Source organism: Megalops cyprinoides, chromosome 17 (genome assembly GCF_013368585.1).
Source record: "Megalops cyprinoides isolate fMegCyp1 chromosome 17, fMegCyp1.pri, whole genome shotgun sequence".
NCBI lineage: Eukaryota > Metazoa > Chordata > Actinopteri > Elopiformes > Megalopidae > Megalops > Megalops cyprinoides.
In genome coordinates, this window is record NC_050599.1 from 26,590,004 (window position 1) to 26,617,876 (window position 27,873).

At 44.0% G+C, this 27,873-nt stretch overlaps 3 protein-coding genes across 4 annotated transcripts; 1 reads left to right on the plus strand and 2 right to left on the minus strand.

Annotated features, from left to right (window-relative positions):
- Window positions 1-4,154: 4,154 nt before the first annotated feature.
- On the minus strand, window positions 4,155-10,723 carry LOC118792026 (pinin-like). Its single transcript, XM_036549711.1, has 9 exons — window positions 10,589-10,723; window positions 9,085-9,156; window positions 8,882-8,950; window positions 8,589-8,664; window positions 8,268-8,362; window positions 8,095-8,170; window positions 7,046-7,201; window positions 6,812-6,950; window positions 4,155-6,141 (listed from the first exon to the last, which is right to left on the minus strand). The coding sequence occupies exons 1-9, from the start codon at window positions 10,699-10,701 to the stop codon at window positions 4,916-4,918; spliced, it is 2,022 nt and encodes a 673-aa protein (XP_036405604.1). The 5' UTR covers window positions 10,702-10,723; the 3' UTR covers window positions 4,155-4,915.
- A 682-nt stretch (window positions 10,724-11,405) lies between these two features.
- LOC118792490 (NPC intracellular cholesterol transporter 2-like) lies at window positions 11,406-14,695 on the minus strand. The gene is made up of 5 exons (XM_036550346.1): window positions 14,653-14,695; window positions 14,151-14,240; window positions 12,789-12,896; window positions 12,329-12,501; window positions 11,406-12,059 (listed from the first exon to the last, which is right to left on the minus strand). The coding sequence occupies exons 1-5, from the start codon at window positions 14,672-14,674 to the stop codon at window positions 11,973-11,975; spliced, it is 480 nt and encodes a 159-aa protein (XP_036406239.1). The 5' UTR covers window positions 14,675-14,695; the 3' UTR covers window positions 11,406-11,972.
- Window positions 14,696-17,462: 2,767 nt separating this feature from the next.
- Window positions 17,463-27,134, plus strand: zc3h14 (zinc finger CCCH-type containing 14). 2 transcript variants are annotated; one of them, XM_036549676.1, is made up of 17 exons: window positions 17,463-17,620; window positions 18,020-18,062; window positions 18,181-18,295; window positions 18,398-18,438; window positions 18,852-19,044; window positions 19,234-19,636; window positions 19,869-20,059; window positions 20,187-20,287; window positions 20,729-20,884; window positions 21,218-21,286; window positions 23,232-23,406; window positions 23,513-23,721; window positions 24,161-24,296; window positions 24,689-24,825; window positions 25,072-25,148; window positions 26,176-26,282; window positions 27,066-27,134. In XM_036549676.1, exons 1-17 carry the CDS (start codon window positions 17,585-17,587, stop codon window positions 27,067-27,069), a joined length of 2,193 nt encoding a protein of 730 aa, XP_036405569.1. In that variant the 5' UTR covers window positions 17,463-17,584; the 3' UTR covers window positions 27,070-27,134. The 2 variants fall into 2 exon arrangements, with proteins under 2 accessions (XP_036405569.1, XP_036405568.1); XM_036549675.1 differs by lacking the exon at window positions 27,066-27,134 and having other exon boundaries at window positions 26,176-26,349.
- Window positions 27,135-27,873: the final 739 nt, after the last annotated feature.

Consider the following 27,873-nt stretch of genomic DNA (forward strand, 5'->3'; position numbering starts at 1 on the left):
TTTTGGTCCAAACATTCATTTGCATCATATAAACTAAGAAATTAACTAAAGAAATATTTGACAAGGAATCAAGCCAGAAGTCTAGTTAGTCTTAGCTTTTGGTCACAATCATGTGAATGTTTTCAGTGTTCAACAGATAGCTTAAGTTTGTGTTGAACAAGAATAATCATTCCATGTCCAACATTGCAAAAATAATGTTGGAACATACAGTGCCAAAAGTAATACACCAAAGTGGTAATATAAGCTCATGAGGTTTCAACGCAGCAAACCAAATAAATATGCACCTCAAATGAAAACTGCACCAGACAAAATCAGACTTACGGTCTCATGGGCAGCCTAACACAAAATTGATCTTGGTAAAACAAAAATCTCAAAAACACAGCAATCCCCAGAAGATTGAGTTGAATGAGACCACCAAAATACCTCTCTGTGAATGGACAAGAAAGACGCAAAAACCCCTAGTAGTTTGGTATAACTCAGCATATTGATCCAAACTTGCAGAACAGAACAGTCTTGTGCTGAAAACTGCAAACATTTTGTCCTTTAGGATTGATCACAGTGATGAAGGCAAGGGAACTGTCTGCTTATTAAAAAAGATACAGACAGCTTTGAAAATACAAAATATTACACGTTAGGTGCATTAATTTCAGCAATTTAGAATGGCATAATTTCCCTTAGTTAAATAGTGTAATGAGGTCATGATTTTTGTTAGATTTATTTAACTAATGATTTGATTTTTTAAGCCAATTCTCCAACCATTCAGGTGTCTGGTAAGCAGATTCCTTCAAATATGCGTAGGAGGCCAGGATGTGGCCAGCAAGCCACACACAAATTGGATGCTTACCTTGTACTCAAAGTCTGGGTTAGTTAACAGCAACATGCAATCTTGTCTCAGTCCCCCGTTGGTCTGCTGCTCCACCATAGGCTACAGGTTGGTGCAAACGGCTCAAACAGACCAATCCAAATCTCTCAACAAGAACTGTGAGTGGCAAGCAAAAGCCCCACATACTATACTCACATCTTTTCCTCACTCAGACCCTCAATGGTAGAACTAACTAACCACAACCATGTTCACTGCAGAACAGCCTACCATCTTTTCAACACTCGCCTGTCCCCAGAACCAGAACACATACTACTACAGACTGCAATGTAGCGTACTGGTAAAGAGTAGGACTAGTAACCCAAAGGCTACCAGCCGTATCCCTGGGGGAGGCACTTAGCCTCAGTAAATATCCAGCTGTATAAATGGATAACATAAAAATCATAAACTGTGCAATTCTCTATGGATAAGAGCGTCTGCTAAGCATATGTACACTTAGCTCCTGGTACCTCATCATCCCCCACACAGTGAATGAGCTTTGACAGAGTGTTAGACATCACTGTGGGGTAATTTGTGCATTTCAGCATAATGTGATGTTATGCTGCTCTTGAATCACCATAAGGCAGTGTCCATTAGCACAACGTAGCTTGTCACTGTTGCAAACCATCATCTATGCTATGAGAACGCAATACTTTCTTTATAATCAATTAGGTACTATGCATTTACTTTGGTTGTTTGAACGTGTATCTTTTTCTGCCCTTCATAAGTCTATGATATCTGGCTTTTCTGTATCTACGCACTAGTCCTGATTTCTCTCTGGATGATTATTTTCCAAATTATTAATGCCAACAGAGGGATGGATCTACAGTGCAGTATGAACAGAAAGGCTTAACTGCCATTTTCTGTGAACTATTGCAAAACCGACTAGAAAATACTAGAAAGACTACACTACAAATTCTTTAATAAACCTTTTAAATAATTTTGAGTGCCATTGCTCCCGATTGATCCCTTGAAAAAATGATATACAAACCTCAGTATCACAACTGAATCATGACTGTACCCTTCTTTCCATTTCTGACAGTAAAACACATGGGTAATTCCCGTTGTCATATGTTAAAAATCCAGGCCCCGCAGAGAGTAGCCGAAGGCTTAACTACTAACACAAACTAGTTTTCCTGCATCATTCCACAAAGAGCACCATGTGTTCAAAGCAATGGTTAAAATCTATTTTAGCTGGTGGTAAAATCTTTTTTAAAATGAGTTGTAGTCAAAACTGTAAACTGAACACACGCTGATAGGGAAGATGAAGGCTTGGAGGCCCATGAGCTACTGCTTACCTGTGCTCTCTGGTGGGAGTTCATCCAGGAACGGGGTTGCAGGTGCCATCCAGGGGTCTTTTATGGCAATACATCACCTGATAGTCCCAGTATGGTCTCTTCCATTATGGGTATTCCATGGGTGGTGTAAAAATGAGACACTGTTGTGCAAATGTCATTTTGACGTATTGTAACAACCATTGCGTGTAATATGCATGCCTTTTGAAATAATCTAGATCTTTCTGGGAAAGGTCTATTTTGAATATTTTCTATGGTACATGGGTAAGATAACCTTCCTGTACCCAGAGAGAGGGGCTACATGTACTCAAGTGCCTGTTCAGAGCTCCCAAGAAGTCTAATCAACTAGGAACTGTCCTGAAAGTTTGCAAGCCAAGTATTACCAGGGTCAGTAAGGGCCTAGCCTGAAAAAACATGTTTTGTCTAGTCTACAGTGTTAGTGTCTTGTTCCAAAATATACTGTCTGGGACGTGGGGATTCAGGAACCTGCACATTGTGTAAATAAACAATTGGTGTTTTTTTTTTTTTTTTTTTGAATCTTGTCTCATGACCCTAACCTGATCTCCAGGTCACCCTGCCGCACCCTTCCCAATTTCCCAGTAAAAGACCAGATTCACATATAGATGTCATTATGCTAGCACTAGCCAAAACATTCCTGTACTCATTTGGAAAAGCTTGATACTGAGGTAGGGATCTGATATACACTGCCTGGCCAAAAAAAAAAAAAAAAAGTCGCACACTCTAATATTTTGTTGGACCGCCTTTAGCTTTGATTACAGTGCACATTCGCCGTGGCATTGTTTTGACAACCTTATGCAACGTCACAACATTTATTTCCAGAGTTGCATTACTTTTTGGCCAAGATCTTGTAATGACAAGGGGAGAGTCGAACCACTCCGTGAAGTCTTCTCCAGCACATCCCAAAGACTCTCAATGGGGTTAAGGTCAGGACTCTGTGGTAGCCAATTCATGTGTGAAAATGATTCCTCGTGCTCCCCAAACCACTCTTTCACAATTTGAGCCCAATAAATCTTGGCATTGTTTTCCTAGAATATGCCCCCGCTATCAGTAAAGGAAAAAATCCATTGATGGGATAACCTGGTCATTCAGTACATTCAGGTACTCAGCTAACTTCATTTTATTGCCACATAACGTTGCTGAGCCTAGACCTGACCCATTGAAGCAACCCCAGATCATTTGCTTATTTAAATCCAAAGGGTGACTTTTTTTTGGCCAAGCAGTGTACATTCTTGAAATTAACATACGCTACATGTCAACTCACCCTGTTCACTCTAAATAGCCAATAAGCTCATTTTTCACAAATGATGTGGAGAAGGGGAAATCAGGCTAAAATTGGTTACTTGTTAAGACACCGTCTTGTGGATGAAATGCTGAACCCAGGTCCTGATTGACTGTGGCCACTAAAACTCAACTGGCACTGACTGGAAAGATCGGGGAAGTTTCTTTCACCACCTTCAAACCACCCACAGATAACAGGCACACTGTCTTGGAAAAATTGAGATGCAGCAAGCAGGTAGGTAGTTTAACCGCAAAGGCATTGCTGTCGCATGCATTCCTCCAGGTAATACAGCTGCCAGAAAAATAATGTTTCACAGAGCGCAACTGTATCGATGTTCAGTCCCCCGACACTTCCTGAAGACTCATACTGTTGCATGTGTTGATGAAGCAATTAACTGATGACGTTCTGCATAACCTACATTAGACCATAAGGGCTCAGACTGGATAACTTGTAAAGATATTTATAAGAATATACATAAGAATGAGTCTTATGTGGTAGAAGGCAGTATCAGAATTACATGACTGCATTTCTCTGCATGTTCTTGGAGATGAGTTCCAATCCATAGGCAATTTGCCACAGGACTGGAGAGATTTTATCCTCCCTTACAGAAGCAGCTGATTCTCATCCAAGTTTTTTTGAACCAATGGTTTTTTATTATTAATGAAGATGTTTTTGATCACTTGTACAAAAAAGCAAACCTATTCAGCAATTTCCCAAAAGCACTGCCTCCACACACAGGGTTCCGAGATGCTTGACCATCTCAGAGAGCAAACGGAACTAAAATTAAACATGGACGTGGCATGTACACGCGACTGCGACAAATTACAACCTGTCCACACAGTCGATGAGAAAACCAGAAATGCTTACATTTAAAAGGTTGACGCAGACAGGTTCTCCTCCTTGAGCTCTTTTTAACTAATCTGAATGGCTGGATCTCCCCGCCGAGACGTAGGTGATCAGAAATCATGCGACACTGCTCCGATTAACCAGGCCCGACACACAGATGGCAGAATTAATTAACAATTAACATTATCACCTTAAAAGCAGTACAATATAAAAAAAAAATAAAACAAGGCTTATACAGAAGACAGGACAGTTTTGCTCCTTGCAACTCCAGCATGACAATTGTTTTGACACGCAGTTTGCGTTATTGGAAAACCCCTTGCCCCTCCTGAAAAAAAGTGATGGACTCACGTCTCAAGAGCTGTTGTAGATGGCAATTTCAGTCCGACTCTAAAAACAGTTTAACAGGAACACGTGGAAGCCATGTTGAATTATCTAAACCTGGAAATGGCAACATCCAATTGCCCCTCCAGCGACCGACAATGTGTTTGAGTCTGAGACATCAGTGACGCTTTAGACGGAAGTTTACCCTTTCTGCAGAGCAAACTTCACTTCAAAGTCCATGTTCAATCCTTTCCTGGAAACATGGCTTCTCTTTTTAAGGGGCTGGGGAAGAACTTAACGCCTCTTGTCTTTCCTGTCTGATTTGTGATCCCTCTCACTTCGTGAGGACCTTTGCCCTGATCGGCTCCCTCCTGAGAGGGATCGCTTCCTGTCAGACTTGGAGCTCTTGGCGTCTCGGCTGCCGCCTTTGGATGATTTGTGGCCCCTCTCACCACTTGCCCCGCCTCGTTTCCGCTCGCGGTCCCTCTCGGAGGGCCGCCTCCGGCGCTTCCTGTCCCGGTCGCGGTCACGGCCAGCACCGCGACTTCGGCTCCGGCTGCTGGAGGAGGTGCTGGAGCTGGAGCTGCTGCCGGAGCTGGAGGAGCCGCTGGAGGAGGAGCCCGAGGAGCTGGAGGATGAGCTAGAGGAGGAACTGCTGCTGCTCCGGCTCTTCTTCCTGTCACGGACTGTGCCCCTGCCCCGCCCCTCTCCCGGGACGCCAGCCGCCTTGGGCTTGGCATCGGGCTGTGGCTGGGACTCCCGCTCTGGATGGGCTGCCTCGGTCGGCACCGGTCGCTCGGCACCAGAACCCTCCTGCAGGGACTGGGTCTCGGAGGCTGGGGCAACCCTAACTTCAGCGCCAGGCTCCGTCTCCATGGCCTCAGGGGGCTGCTGCTGCTTGCTGGTGGAGGACTGGGCCTCGATGCCATTCTCCTGACCTTCGGATTCCACTGCGGACTCCTGCCTCGGGTCTGCCGGGGGCTCCTTCCCTCCCTCTGTCTCTCCTGACTCCCTCCCGTCATTACCTACCTCCATCTCTACCTCCTCTGGACTCTCCTGCCCTCTCCCTGTCGCCTCCTCCACTTGCAAACCCCCGTCTCCCGGCTGCTCCCGCTCGGTACGCCCAGCCTCCACGGCGGCCACCCGCTCTTCCACCTCCCTGCCCTCCGCTTGCCCTACATCCTCTTCCTCCTCATCCTCCTCGTCTTCCTTGCTGGCCTCCGCCTGCCGCGCCTGCTCCTGCCCCACTCGCTGCTCCTCCTCCTCCTCCTCCTCCTCCGCCTGCTCCCCGTCACTCTGAGCTACACTCACCTCCTCCCCCGCCTCCTCCATCTCCACATCCTCCCGGTTACCTGTCTCCGCCTCCTGCCCGCTTGGCTTACCCTCCGCCTGCTCTTCCTGCTTCGGCTCTTCACTCTGATTGGCCTCTTGCTCTCTGTCCCGCATGGACTGGCGCCTGGGCCGCGCCTCCATCTTGTTCAACTGCTCGGCAAACTCCGCCTGCCTCTCCTCGAACATGGCTGCAAACACATTGGTGACGTGAGGACAAAGACTACAGGAGAACATGCAACACTACTTTGACTGTTCTCCACTTCAAGGGCCCATTTATACTGTTCTAATACAGGTAGAATGCATTGTTTTTATTAAAAAAAGTTTAAGGCTTACACAAAAACAGGATGTTCTCAAATTGCTCATTTGTTTGCCAGTTATTTTAGAAATCACAATTAACAGACTGCAAGCAGTTGACAACGCACTGTTAACAGTATAGCTCAAAATAGTGCCTGTAAAAGTGTACCTTTTTGAATATTTCACTTACATTGGCAGCCTGGTAATGAAATTACTTCTACAACAGCTTTCACTGACCCAGACTGTGTTTGTCTGAAAATTAAACTAGGCCAGCGGACACATCGGCAGCAGTGGAGTACTGATTAAAAAAAATCTACTTTTGACTAGACAGCTGCAGTTCCCAGCCCCTATGGGAAATTGTTGTAGAAGACAAAGTGAATACAGAGTCACATAAATGGGTAACGTTGGGAAGGAAAAAAAAAAGCAATGCAAATTCATGGCATTTCAAATTTCAGCCACATTAACCCTTTTGTTCAAACAAAGTCATTCTGGTTCACTAAAACACTGCCGTTCTAAGATACAACTGAACTGTGACTGGATGGTGATAAGGCGCTGTTTTCTTACCTTTCATTTTTTTCTGAGACTCCTCCAAGAGCTTATGGGTGGCTGAGCACATCCGCCCAGGGATGTAGAAAATCGGTGGCTTTGTTTTCGTGCGGATGTACTTGATTATTTTGGCGTTGTGAACGTTCCACTCTTCTTGCTGCAAAATGAAAAACAAAAAAGCATTTCTACGTGATGAGCGCAGCAATGAGTGATGTGTAAATTTCGGCGACGGTTGCTACGGGAGTCGCGTACCAGCTGAGCGAGCTCCACTTTCTGCTCCAGCAGCCTCAGCTCAGTCTGCTTTGCCCGCCTCTCCTCGAAGAGCTCTCGCCTCTCACTCTCCACCTTCTTTCGCTCTTGCTCTGCTTGGACTTCAAGCTTTTGTTCGATCTCCTGACGCCTTTTTTCCTGTGGGTACAGGAGGGAAAAATATTCGTATCCCTCCATTTCCATCAGCCCAATTACTTCCTACCTATAAAGTGGAGTACCATTAAAGTACCATTTCCCACAATGCACATAACTGAAAGTGTCATGTTTATGTTGCCATCTGTAAAGAAAACAAGAATGTAAAATGTATTTCTGAACTGCTGCTGACAAATACTCTAGTCAGTGTGTGGACTGTTTGAAATTGGGTAATGAATACATTTTACAGCTGGTGAGAATATTGTATTGAATCGTAAAGAGGCAATCAGGTACTAAATTTAATAAAGTTTCAATTTCAGTTGTCTGCACACCACTTAGAGTGGGAACAAACTGAAATCACATAGTTATGTCTCAGGTATGCATTAATAAAAAAAAAAATCAACTTTCATCATCATTTCACGTAGTTCAGTAAGATGGGAATGGCCACAGATCTGCCCAGAGTGGTGATCTTCCCCAATGTGGTCTTGCGCAGATGTGACGCCCCTAACCCAATCCATAGAGACTAATGTTTACTAAACCAGCCACAGTGCTCCAAGCTGCATTTCGCACACGTGTCTGGTTTCATCAATTTACTGCCATAAACCATACTAAACCGTTTTAACATTGCGGTCTCTGTGGCATGTTGCGGTGTACAATTCCCTGGACGAGTAAGAGGGACGTCACATCCATGAGCAGGATCGCATGGACAAGGTTGCCTTTTTTGGAAAGATCTGCCTTTGGCATCTGCAGCCAGAATCTATCAACATTTCACAGCTGATAACTTCTGTTACCCAGCCATTAACAATTTTTAAATTGTTTTAATCTTTCTGTTAAGCAGTATACAGTAAATGGGCTTGTTAAACATGATACAAAAGATTTGAGACAATGGAGGACCTTACCTTCTCTGTGGCCACTGTGGACTCCTGTTTGAACTTCTGAAGAGTACCCATCAACAGGCCGAACATGCGTCGATTCCTGCAGTGTCAGAATCCAGACAATAAATTAATAAAAATAAAATTCTCAACTTTAACCAAAAGTAAAAACTGACATCCTTGGGATAACAGGCACATACCTTTGCTTTCCCTTTTCGTCCATGGTTTGATCTTGAATCAGGTCCCGACGCGTTCGCTCTTTGGAGGTAGCAACAACGGATGACTGCAACGCTGGCTGTTTGGAAGAGAAAAAAGGTTTTCTTTCAACTTTTACATGTTTAAGTCACTTTTGCACACTGTGGTGTTTCTTCATCCAGAGACCAATGCAAGCTGCAAACTCTGCATCACAAATGAATGGAAAGAGAATCATTGACCATGGGTGCACTCTCCTAAGGTTTCCGATGTAAATGTACTGTCTGCCTTTTATTATGTCGCGATTCCTCTCACAACGGTGGCGTTACCTTTTTGACGTCATCGTCATCGTCTGCGTCGCTGTCATGGCGCGAATCTCTCCGCGCTCGCTGGTCTCCGGCCAACCTGAAAAAATTTACAAGACTTTGTGAGTTGGCTCTCAAACCGAAGCTCCACCATAACAATTCCACCATCATGAAAGAATGAGCAGTAAAACCAGACCAAGCCAGGCAACATGCTGCACGGCAGGGTTTTGTAAGAGACACCACTGACTCGAATGGAACATTATTACCACCCCATCCCACCCCACCCCTGCAAAACCAGTCTGATGAGCAAAACTCACCTGAGGAGTGCCCCTTCGATGTCCCTCTGCTTTGCCGGGGGTCCTCCTCCGCTGTCCGAGAGCCCGCGCCTTGACAGAACCGCAAAAGAAATACATCCAGTAAATGTTTCACCCTCTCCTAAAATTTCTTTGCATATTCTTTCAATCACAAAAATCATTCATAACATGTTAAGTCAGTGTACGTGAACTTCGAAATGGCTTACCTCAGCAAATTAATGCCACGCCCCCTACCTCCACCAAGCCCTGCGATGGGTAGTCTTCTGGCCTGGCCAGGTCTAGGAAAAAGAAGGGCACCATTACATGCCTGAGCATGCAAACACTAAACTATTATTCAGTGATCAGATCAACTTATACTGCACCGAAATGATTTAAGAATTGTTTTGCACCACACAACACCTCCGAGAAAAGACGAGGGGTTGCGTTCAGGGAGCTAACATGGTACAATGTATCAAGCATGTCTGTCTATGATATGTAAATTTATAAAAAAAAAATGCACGGAAATCCACAACCTGACCCGAGACGTACACAAGACGGGTCTACACCTAGCGGAGTTCCCTGTTGTTACAACAACCGTATCGAGCTAACCAACTTACGAACCCTCGTCTAATAATAAACGATGTTTTTCGTACAAGGGCAAGGTGACTCTTTACAGGTCAGTACTCTCAGCAGATTAAGATGTTGAGTTCACTACCTGTTGGTTTTCAGATCGCACATTATCGTTTTTAGCAGATCACCGTATTGTTTGATGAGCGAGTTATCGCTGAAACTGAAATTAGATACTTTTCCCACCTTTCCTGCATCCAGCTAGACCGCAAAAAAGCCGTAAAATTGAATCTCATACCATTGTGAATAACAACCATACCACAGTAACTAACATTGTGTCTGGCTAGCCAGTTAGCCATCTGCCCAACTAGCACGCCAAACACGTACATACGGAACCGCAATACCAGGTAGCTGTAATTCGCAACCAACCAACGAATTATGAATTAGGTAGCTGGGCAATGTCAACAGCACCGATCAGGTAAGTAACTTCTGTATCTTATAGTACCTCTATTTTTAACACTTGGAGACTGTATAATCAAGCCACTTAACTAGCCAACTATAACTTTAAGGATAATGTCGGCATCCATATTTTAACAGGTAAGACATAATATACATGGACACTTTCGTTAGCTATCCATCTGGTGTGGGCAAAGGCCTAGTCCAACAACATAGATAGCCATTACCTAGATAACTCATCGAACTACTGCACACAAGAAATACATCTACCTACCTCAGCTCACTACTGCATGCACGATAACGGATAACGTCGTTAGCTTACAAGTTTAAACAGTCACTGGTATACAGCAATCGATTCTGTCGCATATGCTTGGGACGGAGACGCTAGGCCTAACTAGCTAAGACATTAGCTTCATCATTTCGTAAAGGATTGAAGGCTTGTTCGTTAGCTAACTAGCTAGATGGAATACCGAAACCCCAAATGTACTAAGATATTCTTACTTTGCTGGAAAAGTAAGGTTAGCTTGCTAAGTTGCTGACTGTGTATATTTCTTTGCATAGTTAAAACTCCATTTAGCCATAATACTTATCTTAGCCACTTCGGACCAAACAAATGCCATGACCACACCATGCATACCAGCTATCTACCTCTAGTGATAATTTACTAACGCTGATTGTTTGTGCCTGTACCTTTCATGTCACACGTACCTGAGTTCGTTAGGATCCCTCCCCGTTAATTTGCGAATGTTTTCATCCACATTTTTAAGGCTTTCTTTCGCCTTTTCGAGCTGATCTTGTAGAGTTCTTACAGCCACCGCCATTTTAGTGGGTTCAGGAGCGCGTTCGCCTTCACTGCCGCAAAGCATCTCTGGGTGAGCACACCACAGCGCCTTTCAATGGACGGAATTTCTCTCTTCGAAGACTCATCAAATGCGACTGTGATTGGCTTAAACTTGCCGGATGCAGCGCCTCAGCCAATCATCCGCTACACGTGGACCAATCAGACATCAATACAATTTATATCCGATTGGAAAACAAATAGCGCCCTTTGCAAAAGAGCGTTGTAAAATTGACATGCTTTAACTTGTGTCCTGAAGACAAACTACAATAGAGGCAGGGCCAGGCCGGGGTGCTTAGGGATGCATTGCATCCCCAGTTGTCTCCTTATATCCAGATATCCACCCCCTGTATTTTTTCCGGTCGCCGAGCTTGGCTGCTACTGTGTCTCAATAGAGCCTTGCTCCTGGAACTCGTAGCCCTTTTGATTTTCATATGAGTGTGTACCCATGTTAAATGCACTGCCAAGGACGCTATTATTTGTATGTGAACTCTGTCACATTCAAATGTTTTGTTTCTGTGACAGGTGTTTGTGTATTTATGATATCCAATCTTGGCATGACGTCAACAAAAATGTGCAAATTTAATTTCTGTGGTAAGTAGCTGCAACTCCACTCTGTAGGCTCCACAATTCCAAATGAGTTCTTACAAGTAAACAGACCCCAATGTTTATTAAATTTAGGTCTTTATTAAATGTGAACATTAAAATACATTTTTAGTAACATTACAAAAATACAAAAGGTATAATTTATTGACAATCCCTTTGGATGAAGCTTCCAGTGCATTTTCTACCTGTGTGTAAGACCCCAGGGACACCTGACATTAGCTAGTCTAACTAGTCTAAATCTTAACAGCTGGTGAAAAAACAGCATGAAGTCACACAATTTAAATTATACATGTTAAAATAACTATGTGCTAAAAGTTTGTTCTTTTCCGGTCAGTGATTCACTATGGAAAAAGCATGAAGGAAGAACAATTAGGCAGCATTAAGGCAGTTTCAACAACGTGACCATTAACCATAAGAACTTAAGACACTCTTTATACTCTTTTATGGTGATAAGAAAAAAAAAGTTTAAACATCAAAAACTTAATGTGCAATTTAATAAAGGTGTAAAATTTAAGATCAATTAGAGACTAAAATCCATTAATAAAAATGAGACAATTCATATGTGTCCAAAACTATTCCCTTATCAGACCTCTGCAAATATGTTGCAGCCTAAGAACCTCATTTACATTACTTTCAGCCATGTCTCCTTTAACTTGTGATCTGTACAGGGAATTTGATGCAAAACAAGTCTTTGCCAGAATCATCCCTCAGCTCCCATTCCACAACCAGTTTGATCTGGGAAAAAAAAATCAAAGAGCACATTTAAACAGGGTCTAGTGTCCACTGGAAATTGCATAAGGCTGTAAAAAAGGGTTCACTTTCAACATGAAGACCCTGTAGCCAACATCAGATCAATGGAGGAACTACCTCTGCAGTACACTGTTCAAGACATACAGCATGAAATCAAGTATGAAGGAGCTAAATGATAGGTAGTGAAACAGTTAACAAAAGACTGTATGTATTTATGGATCCTGTTCTGCCCAGGAAACTGACAGCATACTCACCGAGGGGTACTGTGTCTTGACAGGCAGCTTATTGACATAGCTGTAGACCTTCTGCTTCTGAATGGGGCAGGTGATCCCAGACTGACAGCCATCATCGTTCGGGATGGGGAAGGGGACAGGCACCTTCAGGATCACCCCATGCACCACCGCTTTACTTGTCTGACTTTCGACAGCTGCAGAGTTTGCACAAAAAAGTGAGCAGTTGCAACACCACGGTAATTAATGTAATTCCATTTGTCCAAACACAACTTCCGAAGGCTGTGCGAACCATTTGCCAACACGTCTTTGCACCCAGCAAATAAGTTGTATATTTGTACACTTTGTGCCATTTTGGCACTTTGTGATCTCAGAAAAAACAAAGGCCTGTACTTTCTCCTTATCAAGCAAGGAGTTTGACAACCACCTTTCTCATTTTTTGTTTGCACTTTCTTTACAATCAATAATAAATATAAATGTTTACCACTGCTGAAGGTCACATTGACTCCATAGGACTGTCCTTTGTGCAGCTGACAAGGCTGTGTCGGACATGGTTGGATATCAACGGTTATGACCTTTCCCTCAGCTGATCCTGGAAGTGGGTCACCAAGGCAGTTAGACAATTACAATCACAACATGATGGTTCATTACGTATAATAATAATAATAATAATAATATCCTTTATTTCCACAGTGGTTTTCATACTGGCAACCTAAAGCACCCTCTAACTAAAATATTAAAAATAGGCATTGAAAATACACACGCCAAATTTAAAATTAGGTAGGAACATCAATAAAAGTGGGCTAATTGATAAAATTACTCAGGTTAAAAAAAAGTAACAATTACAAATAACCAACAGTAAGTTTAAATAGCTTTTTAAAAGGGCCTAAAAGTAGCCATGGACCCAAAGGGCTCCAAGAAGGCTTTTCATAGTTAAGATGAAAGCAGAGGTCAGGCTTAACTGGACCAGCCATGATCCTTTCACATGAAAACTTTAGACTGAATCAAACCACCAGCATGCACGCGTCACAATGAGCAGTGTTGAGTCACCCCTTACATGGCATCAGGTCTTGTAAGTATGATCGAGAGGAAAGCTATTTTAGTTTTTCACAGCTATTTGTGGGTGACACTTCCTTCTCTCTGACAATTGAAGACTTCATGTTCACAATCAGTATACAGTAATAAAATTATTTTCCGCTTTCAATTCTGCAAACAAGAAACTATGCAAGGACTCTATGGATGGAAGACTAACGTGTAAGTCAAGATAAATTATAAGGACAAGACACTATTACTTTTAATGTGCCCAAATTTACAGCAGTTACATTACTGGCATGGGATTTGAGGCCATACTTTTTCAGTCAAGAGTTGAATACACATACTCTTGTCTGGCAAAGTAATAGCATTTACTAACGGTGTACTCACAAACTCATTTAGTGGGTTATACATAACGTTGCTTCAGCAAGCAGAACGAAAAACCGACCTGAATAGGGCTCTAAAATAAAATCCGCAACTGGCAAGGCAAAACTGAACAAAAACCTTATTCCATACGCACGTAAACGGGAATAAAGTGTTGCGCACAAAGTAAACAAACAAACACGTAAACAAGCCCGCAAAAGCGATTCTCTCACACTCAAAGAACTGTGTGACCAAGAATGTGATTTTCTTGCAACTTTTGTTTTATGTAAACCACTGAGTCCAATGTGAAAATCAACGTGAATTCTTCCCTTTTGATAAAACAAAAGGTTTTAGCTTGTTAAGAAAACAAACCATGACTAACGCAGACGAGCAGTAAGTTGCATAAATCGTTGTATATTTCAAAAAAAAAAATAGCTACAGCACTACTTACCACAGTCAATAAACTTCACGAGTTCAGCAGAGGCGACCGAGAAGAGGGCGAGGCAGATGGCAATGCGAAATTGCATTTTTGGAGTTTCGGCTAAAAGGGAGAACACAACGAATTTGACTTGCAAAGCCAGATTGCTGTACTCATGTGGTGTTCTAACAACACAGGTGAAGTAGGAAGTGCGACTCACTTTCCATGTGACCGATGAGGCAAACTACATCAGCATTCCACACCCTCTTTTTGTCCCCAGTTTGCTTTGTTAGTTATTGGTTCTTGACATTACCTAGCCAGTTAATTTTAGTCTGTAGACTAACACTTTGTAATGAATTATATCACCACGCTATTCAACTTTCCGAAAACCCATCATAGAGTAAGCAAGTCTTTGCTAGACTAGTCACATTATTCGTAACTGAACAATTTAGCCTGTGCATCAAACTATATCGCAAATAAACAAAATTGGTAAAGCTAACCAAATAGATTGTAAAATGTAAGAGAGACGCTTAACCTGTATCGCTCCAGTTCAGCATGCTGACACACCCGTAATGACTCTCAACTGTAGATCTGCTTTTCGGGGTTTGGGGGGGGGGGGGGTGTCGGGCGTCGAAATCCAATGCATGAAGCGTGTGCGTCCGCAGACGTCAGAGACAGACAGCCCCTCAACCCAATCATTCAACGGTGCGTGCTGGAAATCATGGTAGCTAACACTTGTAGCGGCTCTAGCAGCACCTTGCTGTAGTTAACAATATGGAGCTAGTTTTACAAATACTTGTAGTTTACTAAGTTTTTAGTGAGAAAATACTTTCCGCAACCTTGGAACAAATTTACGAATCAAACCAGTATGGCTGTAGAACTTGTATTGGTTGCCTGGCAATATCCATTATGCTACCATACTGTTTGGGATGGAAGTGAGGGGTAGTGGGTTGGTAACCTGAATTACTTTTGTGACCACCCAGCCAGTTGCATCGATAATAAATAACACGATTCACGATGCCATCTTATCAACAAATAATAAAAAATACTATAGATTGCCATTTCAGTTTCATTAATAAAGACTGTAAATCACTAAATACATGAAGGTCGCCAGTGTGTTTATATTAAATACAACAATAATATTTCTAGTTATAATGATACTGAATATTTGTCAGTTACTGTTGCTTGTTGACCAGGTACTGGCAAGTCTGAAGACTGAAGAGAGACCAATCATCCACTTAAGGAAAAGCCAGACAAATATGGCTCAGTTTAAAGAGAAGTCAATAAAGCCTTGATCCACTTAATACAATAATATCTGAAGCAAATCTTGTGTGAAGGAGAGGACAGTCAGTGCTTCCTTCAGTATTGGCAGAATAGTAGATTTAGCCCTTGTTTCAAGTTAAGGAGGGTTAAATGAGTAAATATTGATTTCTGGATCATTTTGCAGGTCAAAAGGTGGTTTGTGAATTCACCAATCCACATGTAATTTGCATTTGCACTAACTATAGTTTAACCCTACATCACACTGAAGGATATTCGTCATGCTTTTTCATGGCCTAATTAATTACATTTGGAAGCGGGTTTTGGAAATCTGACTTAGAAGAAACTGAATGTGAGTTTTGGAGTTGTCGGGTTGTTCAGTGACAAGGATCCCAAATTCACTTGTAACAATGTGTTTGTGATAAAATTGACTTGCACACTGTGTGTCCCTACCATAATTGCCACAGGAAAAAAAGCATGTGATTTGGGGAGCCGTGTGTGGGACGGTCCCTGAGTCCTGATGTATGTCTACATGACTGTGGAAGAGCAAGCCAAGCACTCAGACAGATATTTAATTAAGTTAGACAATCAGGTAGCATAGACGTTGTATGGCAGAACATTGGAGAAATACTAGAGTAATCCAGGAAAGAATTCTCATTGGTGTAGGATCCCTGTAATACCTACATCTTTAATCACTTCAGCATATAGTGGACAGTCACTCCATGGAATGGTTTCCTCAGAAAACCCTCAGGGCTGGCTCAGTGTGAATCAGCCAACAGTTTTTTTTTTTTTTTTTTTTGTGTATTGCTGGAGCTGCTGGGTGGGGGCCATTACATTTTAAAACTGGTCTCATTATAGGGTTGACTGCTTAAGTTTACATTCACAGTTACACTTAATCATTTGATAGACATGCTGATCCAGTGCAAAGTACAACAGGAAAGGTATCAAAACTGCACACAGTATGAAGCCATATGAACCACATGAATAGCATATGCCGGGAATGACCCACATCTGAACATGTGTTAATCTGCCACACAGCACTATAATAACCAGTGTCATGCTGAATATATAATAAGTGCCATAATAAGTACATTTCAACAATTAGGGTAAAAGTACTATAATCATTGCAGTAATATACAAGGAAAGAAAAATGTAAGTGTTATACTTACATAGACGAGCCAATATGCAGCCTGAAGTTGTGTGTCTTCACCCTATGGCAGAAAACAGCCATCTAACAGCATCCATTCCAAAGGCCAGATGTAATGAGTTTGTTACCCATGGAGTTAAATGTTTGAAGGGGAGTGTCTGGAGGTGCAAGGGTCCTCCAGACCCTTTGGCATCCCAGGATCTGAGGTTTCCTTGTAGTGCTTTACAAATGAAGTATGGAACACTGAAACAATGATCTAACTGCTACTAATGACAACCGCAAATTGAGATTCTAATGCTTATGAAAAGGGCATGTGGGACAGAAAGAGTAGAATGTTAACATGGCATTCTAAAAGGCAGTGAAGTGAACATCAGCTTAGTTCTGATTACTTAGGGTTTGTTTCTTGTTTACTTTTTTCGGGGGGTTCAGTGGTGGGCAGAGTGACTGATCTCTATCTGGATTATTATTTATTTACGATGAACTACTGAGAGGAGTTCATTTAATCTGTCAAGGCACCCAGGTGTTGGATTAAATACAGACAGGTTTAGGGTACCGATTAATACCATACTACCATAGGTCCTTATTATTTTCTATTTATCTTACGATCAGCTGGTGTTCGTTGGATATTGGCCCTTTGTGTAGCCTTCAGCAAAAGTCTTGAGCGAAAAATCGATAATATTTTAACTACTCAGAGGAGCTGAGACGAGCACAATGCCGTGGATACTTCTTGGTTAAATGGGTCGAAGATAATGTACGTTTTCACCGAGATACAAGTGATACCTTTATTTTAGTTTCCGATTGAATTGCCGAACACAACCGGAAGCTTCGTTAAACCGGAACTCTTTATTGAGACTAGGGAGGAACGCAGCGTGGGTAATCTTCGAAACGATAAAAGGTTGAAAACATCTCTTTCCCAGAATGCAATTTTGATGGCTAGGGAGTTAGCTAGCGATATTTAGCCTCTACAATACATAACGCCAGCTAGGGAGCTGGTAGGGTCTACAAAACGTAACAGTGCTTTAATTTGAAACGTTGTCTAACTTAAAATAAGAGAGCCACTATGGAGATCGGAACGGAGATAAGCAAGAAAATACGGGTAAGATCATTCGGTTATTCATATCAGTTTTGGAAGATACAGTGTAGGGAAACCAAGGCCTAACGCTGTGTTTGTGCCATTGAAGGACTACAACCAACTATCTGTCTATCTCGTCATCTAGGTAGCTGTAGCCAGAAGTAATCGTTAGCAATTTTGGCTATATGGTTCTTAAAATCTAGATTGGCTAATTAGCTAACCTATACCTAGTTATGCATTGGAATGAACTAACTAGCTATCTAGCTACGTGTTTGCTGTTCAAGACCGATAGCTAGCCAGCTGTTAGCTGAAAACAGCCCGGCATGAACGGTGTGATTGCCTTTGTTGCTAAGCTGCAAAGGGAGCAGTTGATACTTAACTGCCGTACAAAAATGTTTATATTTTTATATTTTCATATTTCAGGCTGCTATTAAGGGAAAACTACAGGAGCTTGGTGCTTATGTGGGTGAGTTGGACATTGGATAATAGGTTCGGCGCTGAACCCATAATTTACCAGTTGTGCACTGGTAAAGTACGGAACCTAGTTATCTATATCATAGTGTATCTGTTTTCCTGTTCTTCAGACGAAGAGTTGCCTGATTATATCATGGTGATGGTGGCAAATAAGAAGAACGCGCAGCAGATGGCAGACGATCTTTCACTCTTCCTTGGCAACAACACTATCAAGTTCACAGTGTGGTATGTATGTGCAGGAGTCAGCGTGAGAGTAGTTTAAAATTAACCTCACGTCCTGTTGTTCTATATGTATGGTAGATGGAAAAAATGTAATTGTCTTTGCAGGTTACATGGAGTCTTAGAGAAACTGAGATCGGTGGCTGTTGGTAAGTTTCATCTCAAAGTCTGCATAGTGGAAGAATACAAGTGCAGTTGTTATTAACATAGAAAAGCTAAAGCATTGAGTTAAATTGTGTACATGATCAGATTCATAGCTTTTACTTTGATTTCTAGAGGGGAATATAGACTTAGGTGGTGGCAGATGCCTACCATGGTTGGGGCAGCAGTGTACCATTAGGGTAAAGAGCAGGGTTTGATTCCCCGCTGGAGCACTGCTGCTATACCCCTGGGCAAGGTACTTAACCCACAATTGCCCCAGTAAATATCCAGCTGTATAAATGGATGAAATTGTAACCTCTACAATTCACTCTGGTTCAGAGCATATCTGCTAAATGACAATAATGCAGTGTAATGTAAGAGTTTCCTCTTGGCTGTACAAAGTTGTAATCTGCGTTTTCAGAGCCGGCCTCGCTGCGACCGCAGCACCTGTATACACATCCCGGCGCCACTGTCGGGAAGGGTCGGGCAATCAGCGGAGAGGAGAGGAGGGGGGAGGAGCTGCGCGGTCTGACTGTCTCCAGCTCACGCTCTGATAGGACAGAAGCCCGGGTCTCCACCAGTTCTGCCCATGAGCATCACAGTTCCTCTGGCAGGTGTGTGTTTTTTTTTTTTTTTTGTAATAGTGAATAGCTATTTTGTGGTGCAGCTCCAGCAAAGCGGAGCAAAGCATTGAAAAGGCTGAGAGCAAGTAGCAACCAAGGCATGTATGTGCCCAGCTTTCCGTCCTCCCTCCATCTGAGGGTCTCCTGCCACAGCACCTGACCGGCCTTGTCTGCTTTCAGGAGGGGCTCTAGAGAGAGGACTTTGCCAAGGCTCACATCAGCAGTGAGGCCCCTGATGGAGCCTGCGGAGGCCGTCATCGACATCAAGCCAGAGCCGGATGATGACCTCATCGCCGATGACCTGGCAGAGGCAGGCGGTACCTCACGTGGGAAGACGGGCGTCACTGTCACCTATGGCTCCGCCCGGCCCTCAGCTGAGCTCTACAAGCCCCCGCAGGGCGGGCGGCAGTCTGCGGGGGCCTCTCGTGCCCCTGGGCGGGCCTCTGAGGGCCTCTACAGCTACAAGCCCACAGAGATCGCCCATGGGCCAGACCGGTCCTCCTCAGCCTACAGCAGGGGCCAGCACAGCTACGCTCCTGACAGGCGGGGGTCCAGGAGCAGCATGGACCGAGCTGCCAGAGAGGTGAGCGGCTCATGCACCTGCCTCATCGGTCAGGCAAACTCTACTTGATTTTGTGTTCTTATCAAGCGAAATAATACATCAAGTTAACAGAGCTTTAATCTCATTAGCATGACCAATCGTCTGTCCAAATAATGGCCCATGGACTGTGTGTGAAGCTCCACGTGTTCGATGTTCAGTAGGCTCTGGTTGCATGACGTACTACCTGTGTGTCCCTGTTTATTTGGGGTTGCAGGAGGAGGGGTCCCGCAAGCGCAAAGCCCCAGTTGCAAGCTCCATTGTTCGGGTGAACAGGACTGGGGATGAGGGGCAAGAGAGTGATGAGCTCGAGGAGGAGGAAGAGGAGGATGAGGATGATGAAGGCTACTCAGCAAGAAGTGGTGGCCTGTCCAGCCGAGTCTCCTTGCCGTCCAAACCGGAGCGCAGGTGCGAGGGCGTTCCGCGTAACCCGCCCTGTCCTCTTTCCCATCTGTCGTCTGCACACATACAATGTGAATGGAGCCCTCGGCTTCCAGGTATCCAGCTGTAACATTGACCTTCATCTGTTTTTCAGGCCATCCCTGCCCCCAGCAAAGCAGGCCAACAAGAACCTGATACTAAAGGCCATCTCTGAAGCTCAGGAATCCATCTCAAAGACAACAAGCTACACAACAGGTAATAACATATGCACTGCCACCCTGTTGTGCGTTATAGCCAAACTTACAAAGCTCCTTTCCTGAGGAGACATCCTTTCTTCTTCATAAAGCCCTATTTGTTTGAGGTTTGCTGTCGACAGCACTGTTTCTCTAAAAGACAAAATTTCAATGTGAGATTTCTTGTTGCTGAAATATTTTGTAGATGTATTTGGTGAAAAACAAAGGTGTGCAGAAGGTCCTCAGTGAAGAGGCAAACATTTCTGACTACTTTCTTCAGCATTGGTTGGTCACACAGCATTACCTTGCTTTTACAAAGGCTCTTTCTGTGGCCTTAATTGAAGCCAGCGCGCTGTTGTCTGTTTGGCATTGTTGTCATGACGACATGCGCTGGCTCCCTGCGTCTTAGTTTTGTGTGGGTCCCCTTCGCCCGGTTGTCATGACGCCCTGCCATTTGTGCCAGTGCCACAGAGGCAGACGGTTCCCGTGGCGCCGCGAACGCGTGTGGCCGGTGAGGAGGTGGGAGCAGCCGTCCAGCTGGTCCAGGAGCACCTCCATGCCCTGGCCCCCGGCGGGCAAGCCCACACACCTGCCGAGCCGCAGCCAATCAGGCAGGCAGGTCAGAGATCCACCCATCCGGTCACTCACTGGCTGCAGATCCATTATTTGACGCCCCTTGTTCACTTCAGACAGAGTTTCATAGACTTCCAAAATTGGACATACTATGTTAACATTTGCATAAATACTTCGGCCCTAAATTTCCAAGCTGTTCCTTTGAGTTGTGTCGTTTTCATCACAACTACTTAATGTTTTGCCCAGCTTGCTTTCAGTGCTGAAGGTGGATAGAAAGCAAGTTCCTACTGTACTTCAGTGTTCCTCTCTGTGGTTGGCTCCTGTGCTTCCCCTCAGGTCGGAGTTCCTCATTTTGATTGGTTTTTGTGCTTCTCCTCAGTTCAGAGCAGGTGCCTGGCTTCCCGCCTGCAGTTGGAGCTACCGGAGGATGGAGTGAGAAGCCAGCAAGGTAAGGGTGGGAAATAAGAAACCTGTGACAGCCTGGAAGCACCAGAGTATTTAATACATCAAAATAAGAATGGTTCTCGGCCTGTTTTTGTGATTACCAAGCCTACCAGCAGCTCATTCCTTTAGACATAATTCTGTGAAATGTGTGCTTGTGCACTTCGCATGAAATTAGTTTAATAACTACAGTTGCCCTTCATTACATAATTTTCATTGTAGCAAAGAGTCCAGAGATGGGTTTTTAACTTGGAGCCAGGTTTTTCATGATCGCTGCAGACAGGCACAACCGCAGCATTGGATACTGTCAGATGGAAACGGAGGTTGCGTTAGACTTTCTCGCTGTCCGTCATTTTAACGGACAGAGTCGTAAAAATTCATAGTCATAAAGAAGTCATGAAAAAGTCATAATCTATTATTACCTGTCATTTTAATTTTCATATTTAACAGCATTTAATTTTCATTCATTCATTTTCATTTTTTAACAATTAATATACAGAACAAGCTTATAGATTATGCATTTATAAGGGCATGGAGAGCAAAGACGAACAGAGACACCGACCGTGCAGTCACTTTTCATGTCAACACCGCACAAAGCAGATGATGCATTCTGCAGTGCCAGAGGGTATTACATAATTGCCAGTGAACACAGTTTCAGGCTCCCCTTTCTGCTTAAGTGTCAGGTATGAGATCAGCATTTTCTCAACCGTGATATTAGTAGTTTCATCTACTGTTACCCCAACGTATCTACTGTCAGCGATGCGGTCATCGATAGCACTGGTTATGGTCATTGCTATGGCCTCCTCCATCTGACTGACTGTGTCATGGTGGGTGTACGTGTGTGCACTGTTTAGGTTTGGACACCCGGCAGACTGTAAGAGGTTTATTAGGTTAGGTTATGGCTCGGGGGAATTTGTATTTGCCATATACAACACAACCTTAAGTTGCGTTTTTTAATGCCTCCTTATAGGCAGCCTGCGATTTCTCCACATGCTTTACCATTGCTACGCACTGGTTGACCACCCTTGAAGCTTCGATGTGGCTATGGCTTCTTTTGTGATCATTTAATGCCGATTTCTGCATCGTCGTGCACCCTCGGACAAATCCGTTACTCATGTTAGCTTTTCTACAGATGTCGCAGAACATTCTGCCATCTTCCCTCCTCAGCCACGTGAACTCCTGCTTTCGCTGAACCCGGTACTACCTCTTGACCTCATTGCTCCACACTTGCTTGCCCCGTAACATTAGCTGCCGCTGGCTGATAAACATTATCAGGATTACTTGCTTGTCCTTCATCCTCCACCACATCAATCCCTCTTTTTTCACCTCGTTTATCAACACCATCACAGTTATTGGGTTTTTTAAAGAAACTTCGGACACTCAGCTGCCGTGACATTTTGCAATGGTATGTAGCGATATAGCCTACCAATGCGATGGCTAAAGCCAGCTAGACAATGAGGTCATGCATGTGAGATCAAAGACAAGACTAGACAATGGCTAATTAATATGCACGCTTGCCGCCAACTGGACAAGGGTGTGAATTACTTAAAGTTATGGTAGATCACCCTCATTGTTGTGATCTGTCAAAATGAGGGACAGCTTTCAGATTTTTCCGTCATTAAGAAAATTCAGTCAATGACGGAAAATATTCGGTTAACGCGACCTCAGGATGGAAACTCATCAGCTCACCATGGGCGATCCTTAAATTGGAGTGTTTTGTAATCGCACAGAACAATGGAAAATGGCTTCAGGATGCTAGACCAAAAGTTTAGTAATGAGGCTCCCATGTCTGTAGCTCATTAGCAGCCAGTGCCAGTTGACGGTATTGTCCCATTGCGGGACATCAGGCCACATTTCTCTGCAGCTGGTTACATTAACTGTTGTTAGAATGTTGGTTGGACATCATGAGGCCTGCTGTGGTGTGTAGTCAGCTAACGGTTGGCTGTCCGCAGCGCTCCTGTTGGCAGAGATGGGCGGGTTGAACCCGAGCGACACGCGATCCTTCATTGTGAGGCGGCCGGAGGTAGAGGAGGCGGCTGTGTCTGTCCGCGGCCGACTGGGTGCCCTGATGCGGGACGAAGCCCCACCCACTGCCACACCCACCACGCCCCGTACAGTGCAGGCCAGGTGAGCACGCCCCTGCAGCTTACAGCATTATCTCAGCCTATCGGAGGTGCAACAGACGGGTGATTGACAGTCGGCATTTGTCTGACCGGCATGTCTCTCTCTTCAGTCGGGACGGGGCGGAGACCTTGGGCAGTGCCAGCCCCAAGTTCATTGTGACCCTAGATGGAGTGCCCAGCCCCATGGGCCACCTCGGGGAGAGTGATCTGGATGTGGATGATGGTGCCAAAGTGGTTAAGTGTGCTGTCCCGGCCGGTTACCCAGAGAGAAAGCCCAGCATTCACCAGAGACTACAAAGTGACCTCCACTACTCAGACGGTAAATCCTACAGAGTTGTTTTTAGCTGTATGTTTATCTTGCCCTAGGTGGTGGTGATCCAGTAAAACTTCCTCCTTGGTCCAACAGTTTCCCTTTTCAGAGCCACGTGGGACCAAGACAGATGCACCTCTGTCCCTAGAATCTCAAGAAACTAGGTCTGCAATGCATCACAGTAGACTACAGACCACTAAACAGGATCCTTTTACTGCATCTGTAGGTCTTTGCGCATTGGGTCTTTATTTGAGTGACATTTGAGAGTGATGCTTTGCTGTGAAGCTTTCTTGTCAATTGAAGGTGGGGGAAAAAAAGGCTAGGAAAAATGTCCTTACTTTGAGGCAGTCGCTAGTGGTTGCTAGAAATATGAGAATGAACTGAGCCTCAGTGTGTGGAGTGAAGTAGTGCACCACTCTTATTTGGCTGTTTCCTCCCTCTCCTGTAGAGGAGGAGGACTACGGTGGCGAGGACGATGGGCCGGTCCCGGGGAAGAAGCAGAAGGTTCTGGAGCGCTGCAGGTTCTGGCCCGTGTGCAAGAGTGGGGACGAGTGCCCATACCACCACCCCACTGCTCAGTGCAAGTAGGTTCCCCCTGAAATTGCGAGGGACCCCAACGTACCTGTGTTTCTCCAGACCCACACCCAGTGAAAGTTAATTTATTTGACCTAGGCCCCCATATAGCAGCAGATTTCTAAATCAATGAAGTCAATGTATATCTGTCTGCATTACTAATGTAAGGGGCTCAGATAAACCGAATTGACCTCAAGAAACACCTTTACTAGTATCGTTCTGTTACAAATGCATTCCGGCATTCAGGTTATGCAAAATTTAATTCAGGTAACAGCTCAAACCAACCTAATTAATTCAGTCCAGCTGGAACCCAATTCAGTCCAGCTGAAACCAGCAGTGGGTCTCCAGGAGCAGTGTTTAGAAAGACTGCCACAGACAAACCTCTTTCTGCCTTCCATTGTAGGACCTTCCCTAATTGCAAGTTTGGAGACAAGTGCTTGTTTGTCCACCCGAACTGCAAGTACGACGCCAAGTGCACAAAAGCGGACTGCCCCTACACCCACGTCAGTAGGAGAGGCCTCGCCCCTCCCCCCAGGCCAGGTAACTCCTGTTTATTAGATCCTCCTTCCGTGCGTGGGATTCACAGGCGAGGTTTTACACCTGAGGCAGAAGTTTTCCACAAGTGCTAATCAAGGACCATATTTCCCAGCCACAGTTCTGATCTTAACCATTGGAGGGTAAACGGCAAAACTGATCAACACTTGCAGGCAGCTTCTGTCTGGAGTGGGTATTATAGCCATATGTGTCGCTGAAGGACCCCCTTTTCCGTCTTTGTGTTTCCTCCAGCTCCAACATCGTCCAGCAGCGTCTGCCGCTTCTTTCCAGATTGTAAGAAGATGGACTGCCCCTTCTATCACCCCAAAGTGAGCCGTTTTCCGTTCACAGAAACTCTGAGAGTAATCCACTGTACACTTCATAGACGAGTGTAGAGACATACCAACAACAGGAGAGCTGACTTCATGAGCTCCACAATGGGGAGAGTTACAGTGCGCTGAATGGCATATGTGTAGCAGAGCTGAAGTGATTAGCTCGTGTGAGTCCTGCGTAAAGCCTTAGGTAGCGGGTAGCAGGTAGCCGAGTGGTTGCAGCGGCTACGTCACTCCCTCTGAGACCTGGTTAAGTAGCGTTGTCGCCGACAGGCTAACGGCAATTTGCCTTTAGCTCAACTGGCAACGACGCTGGCTTTAAGGGGTTGGCAGCGAGCAGTAAGAACCTCGGTTCGAAACTCGCTCGCTCGCCAACCCACGTAACATCATATTAAAACACAACGCAAGATACCACCCGTTACATTGGTGCCGTGACCCGGATCACTGGCTAAAGCACAGCTTGGCCGCCAGTGGTCGCTGAGGAGTCAGAGGAGGTCAAAGGGGGGGTGAGTGTAGCAGAGCTGAAGTGATTAGCTCGTGTGAGTCCTGCGTAAAGCCTTAGGTAGCGGGTAGCAGGTAGCCGAGTGGTTGCAGCGGCTACGTCACTCCCTCTGAGACCTGGTTAAGTAGCGTTGTCGCCGACAGGCTAACGGCAATTTGCCTTTAGCTCAACTGGCAACGACGCTGGCTTTAAGGGGTTGGCAGCGAGCAGTAAGAACCTCGGTTCGAAACTCGCTCGCTCGCCGACCCACGTAACATCATATTAAAACACAACGCAATATACCACCCGTTACATATGCAATTCAGCAGTTAATCCCAAGCTTTTATGCATTTGATCCAAGTACTCCTGGAGATTCAGACCTGGTTTCTTTCACACACAGACATTTCTCCCTTTTTTTTTTAGCTTATTGGGTTGCGTGCATGTACACGGATTTAGGTTCCACCAAAGTTTAAAGAGTTTTGTGGCCTTCCCTTCGCTGCATTTCAGTCATTAATGCAGTGCTGTGATTGGTCTGTTTTACAGCCCTGCAGGTTTGCAGCCCAGTGTAAGAGGGCTGGCTGTCCGTTCTTCCACCCTGCCCACTCCGTGCCTCCCAGACACGCCCTCAAGTGGACAAAGACCCAAAGCAGGTGCCCACAGTCTCCCACCAAAACACAGCAAGCATAAAACGCCTCCTGTTGGATTCCATGCAACACATTTAAGACATCACCGTGGAACACATCCATACTACATTAGCACCCCTTCTTGATTTTTTTTTCCTGCTCTGTAAAAATACCATCAAGGAGCTTTGCATACTTAACTACTAATTTGACATGTGCATATACATGTTGTCAAATCACAAAACATAACATGGGGTAATTTCCAATTTATTTGTTTCTGTGCTAGAAGATGTCACCAGTCTTATGTTAAATGGGTGATGTGCTCACCTCCATTGAGAAATATGCATGTTATAGGCTTCTATTTAATAATTTTAAAATTGAATAGCAAATGTTTAAGTAATTGGCATACACATAAAGCTGATAGTGAATACACAGGTAGTAAACTACCAGTTTGTGGCGTGTGGAGTAATTTGGAAGTAATTATATTAAAAAGTGTACCTTGGAGATAATGAGATTTGTTTTCAATTAAATTCAGGCCTCAACATTGACACTCACAGCTAAACAAAGTGCAGGCACTTGATAAATTGGTGCAACTAACCAAAGTGGTCTTTCAGAAGCCAAAATAAAGAATGGAAATCATACAACATACAATCATACAACTCATTTGCTTAACTCACTTAACTCACTTAACTGTTCACTAACCTTTAACGATGTCACACTTTTGTCACACTATTTTGTTAAATTTATTCCAGTAGTATAAATTGGCTTAAAGTGTGACCATGATTTCTGACTAGTCTTTCTTTTCTCCCACAGTTAAAGCACTGGCACTGCAGACAGCCCTGGAGGAGCTGGGCAGAAAATGTGAATGTGATTAACATGGGTGTTCTGGTCCTACATATAGTTTGTTGATTGTCTGCTTGGTCAGTTTTTTTTCCATTTTATGGATTTTTAAGTTGTGAACTGTTATTTTTTAAACAATAGAAGAAAAAGGTATTTCTTTTGTAAACTGTACATTCATGAAAATGGCACGTGTGTTATAAAATGTGCTTCTGACCAAGTTGTGCTCTCCTGGTGTTTTTGTATTTATTGCATGACTTTGCTTGGGTTGCTCAGCAAGTGATTTCTTTTCCTTTTTTGGATTTTCACTGAAAAAGAGTGATGTGCATCTGTGTTAAAACTAAACAAAACATTTTTCATGCATTCGGAGCAACTAGGATAGATCGCATCATTAAAACTTATCTCTGTAACAAAAACTGTTCTCTCTTTATAAAAACGCAATACATGCGCAGGACAATAATATTTGACAGCAAAGAACACCGTGACGTGGGAATGAAGTTACCTGAACACAGCGTTTCCTCCACTTGATTATTAATTATTTTAATAGTTATAATTACTTTAGAGTCGATATTATAAATATATAATATTGACTCTACATATTATAAATCTTCTGATTTCCTCAGAAGAACGGTGAGGGGATAGTACTTCAAGGTTATAATGTTCTGACGCTTTGTGACTGTTAGACGACATATTCTGCTGGTGCCTAGTTACCAAGGTAAGTGATCGTCATCCTAGCTGTCAGGAATTACGCTGCCTGTCTGTTAGACACGTGGTTATAATGGAA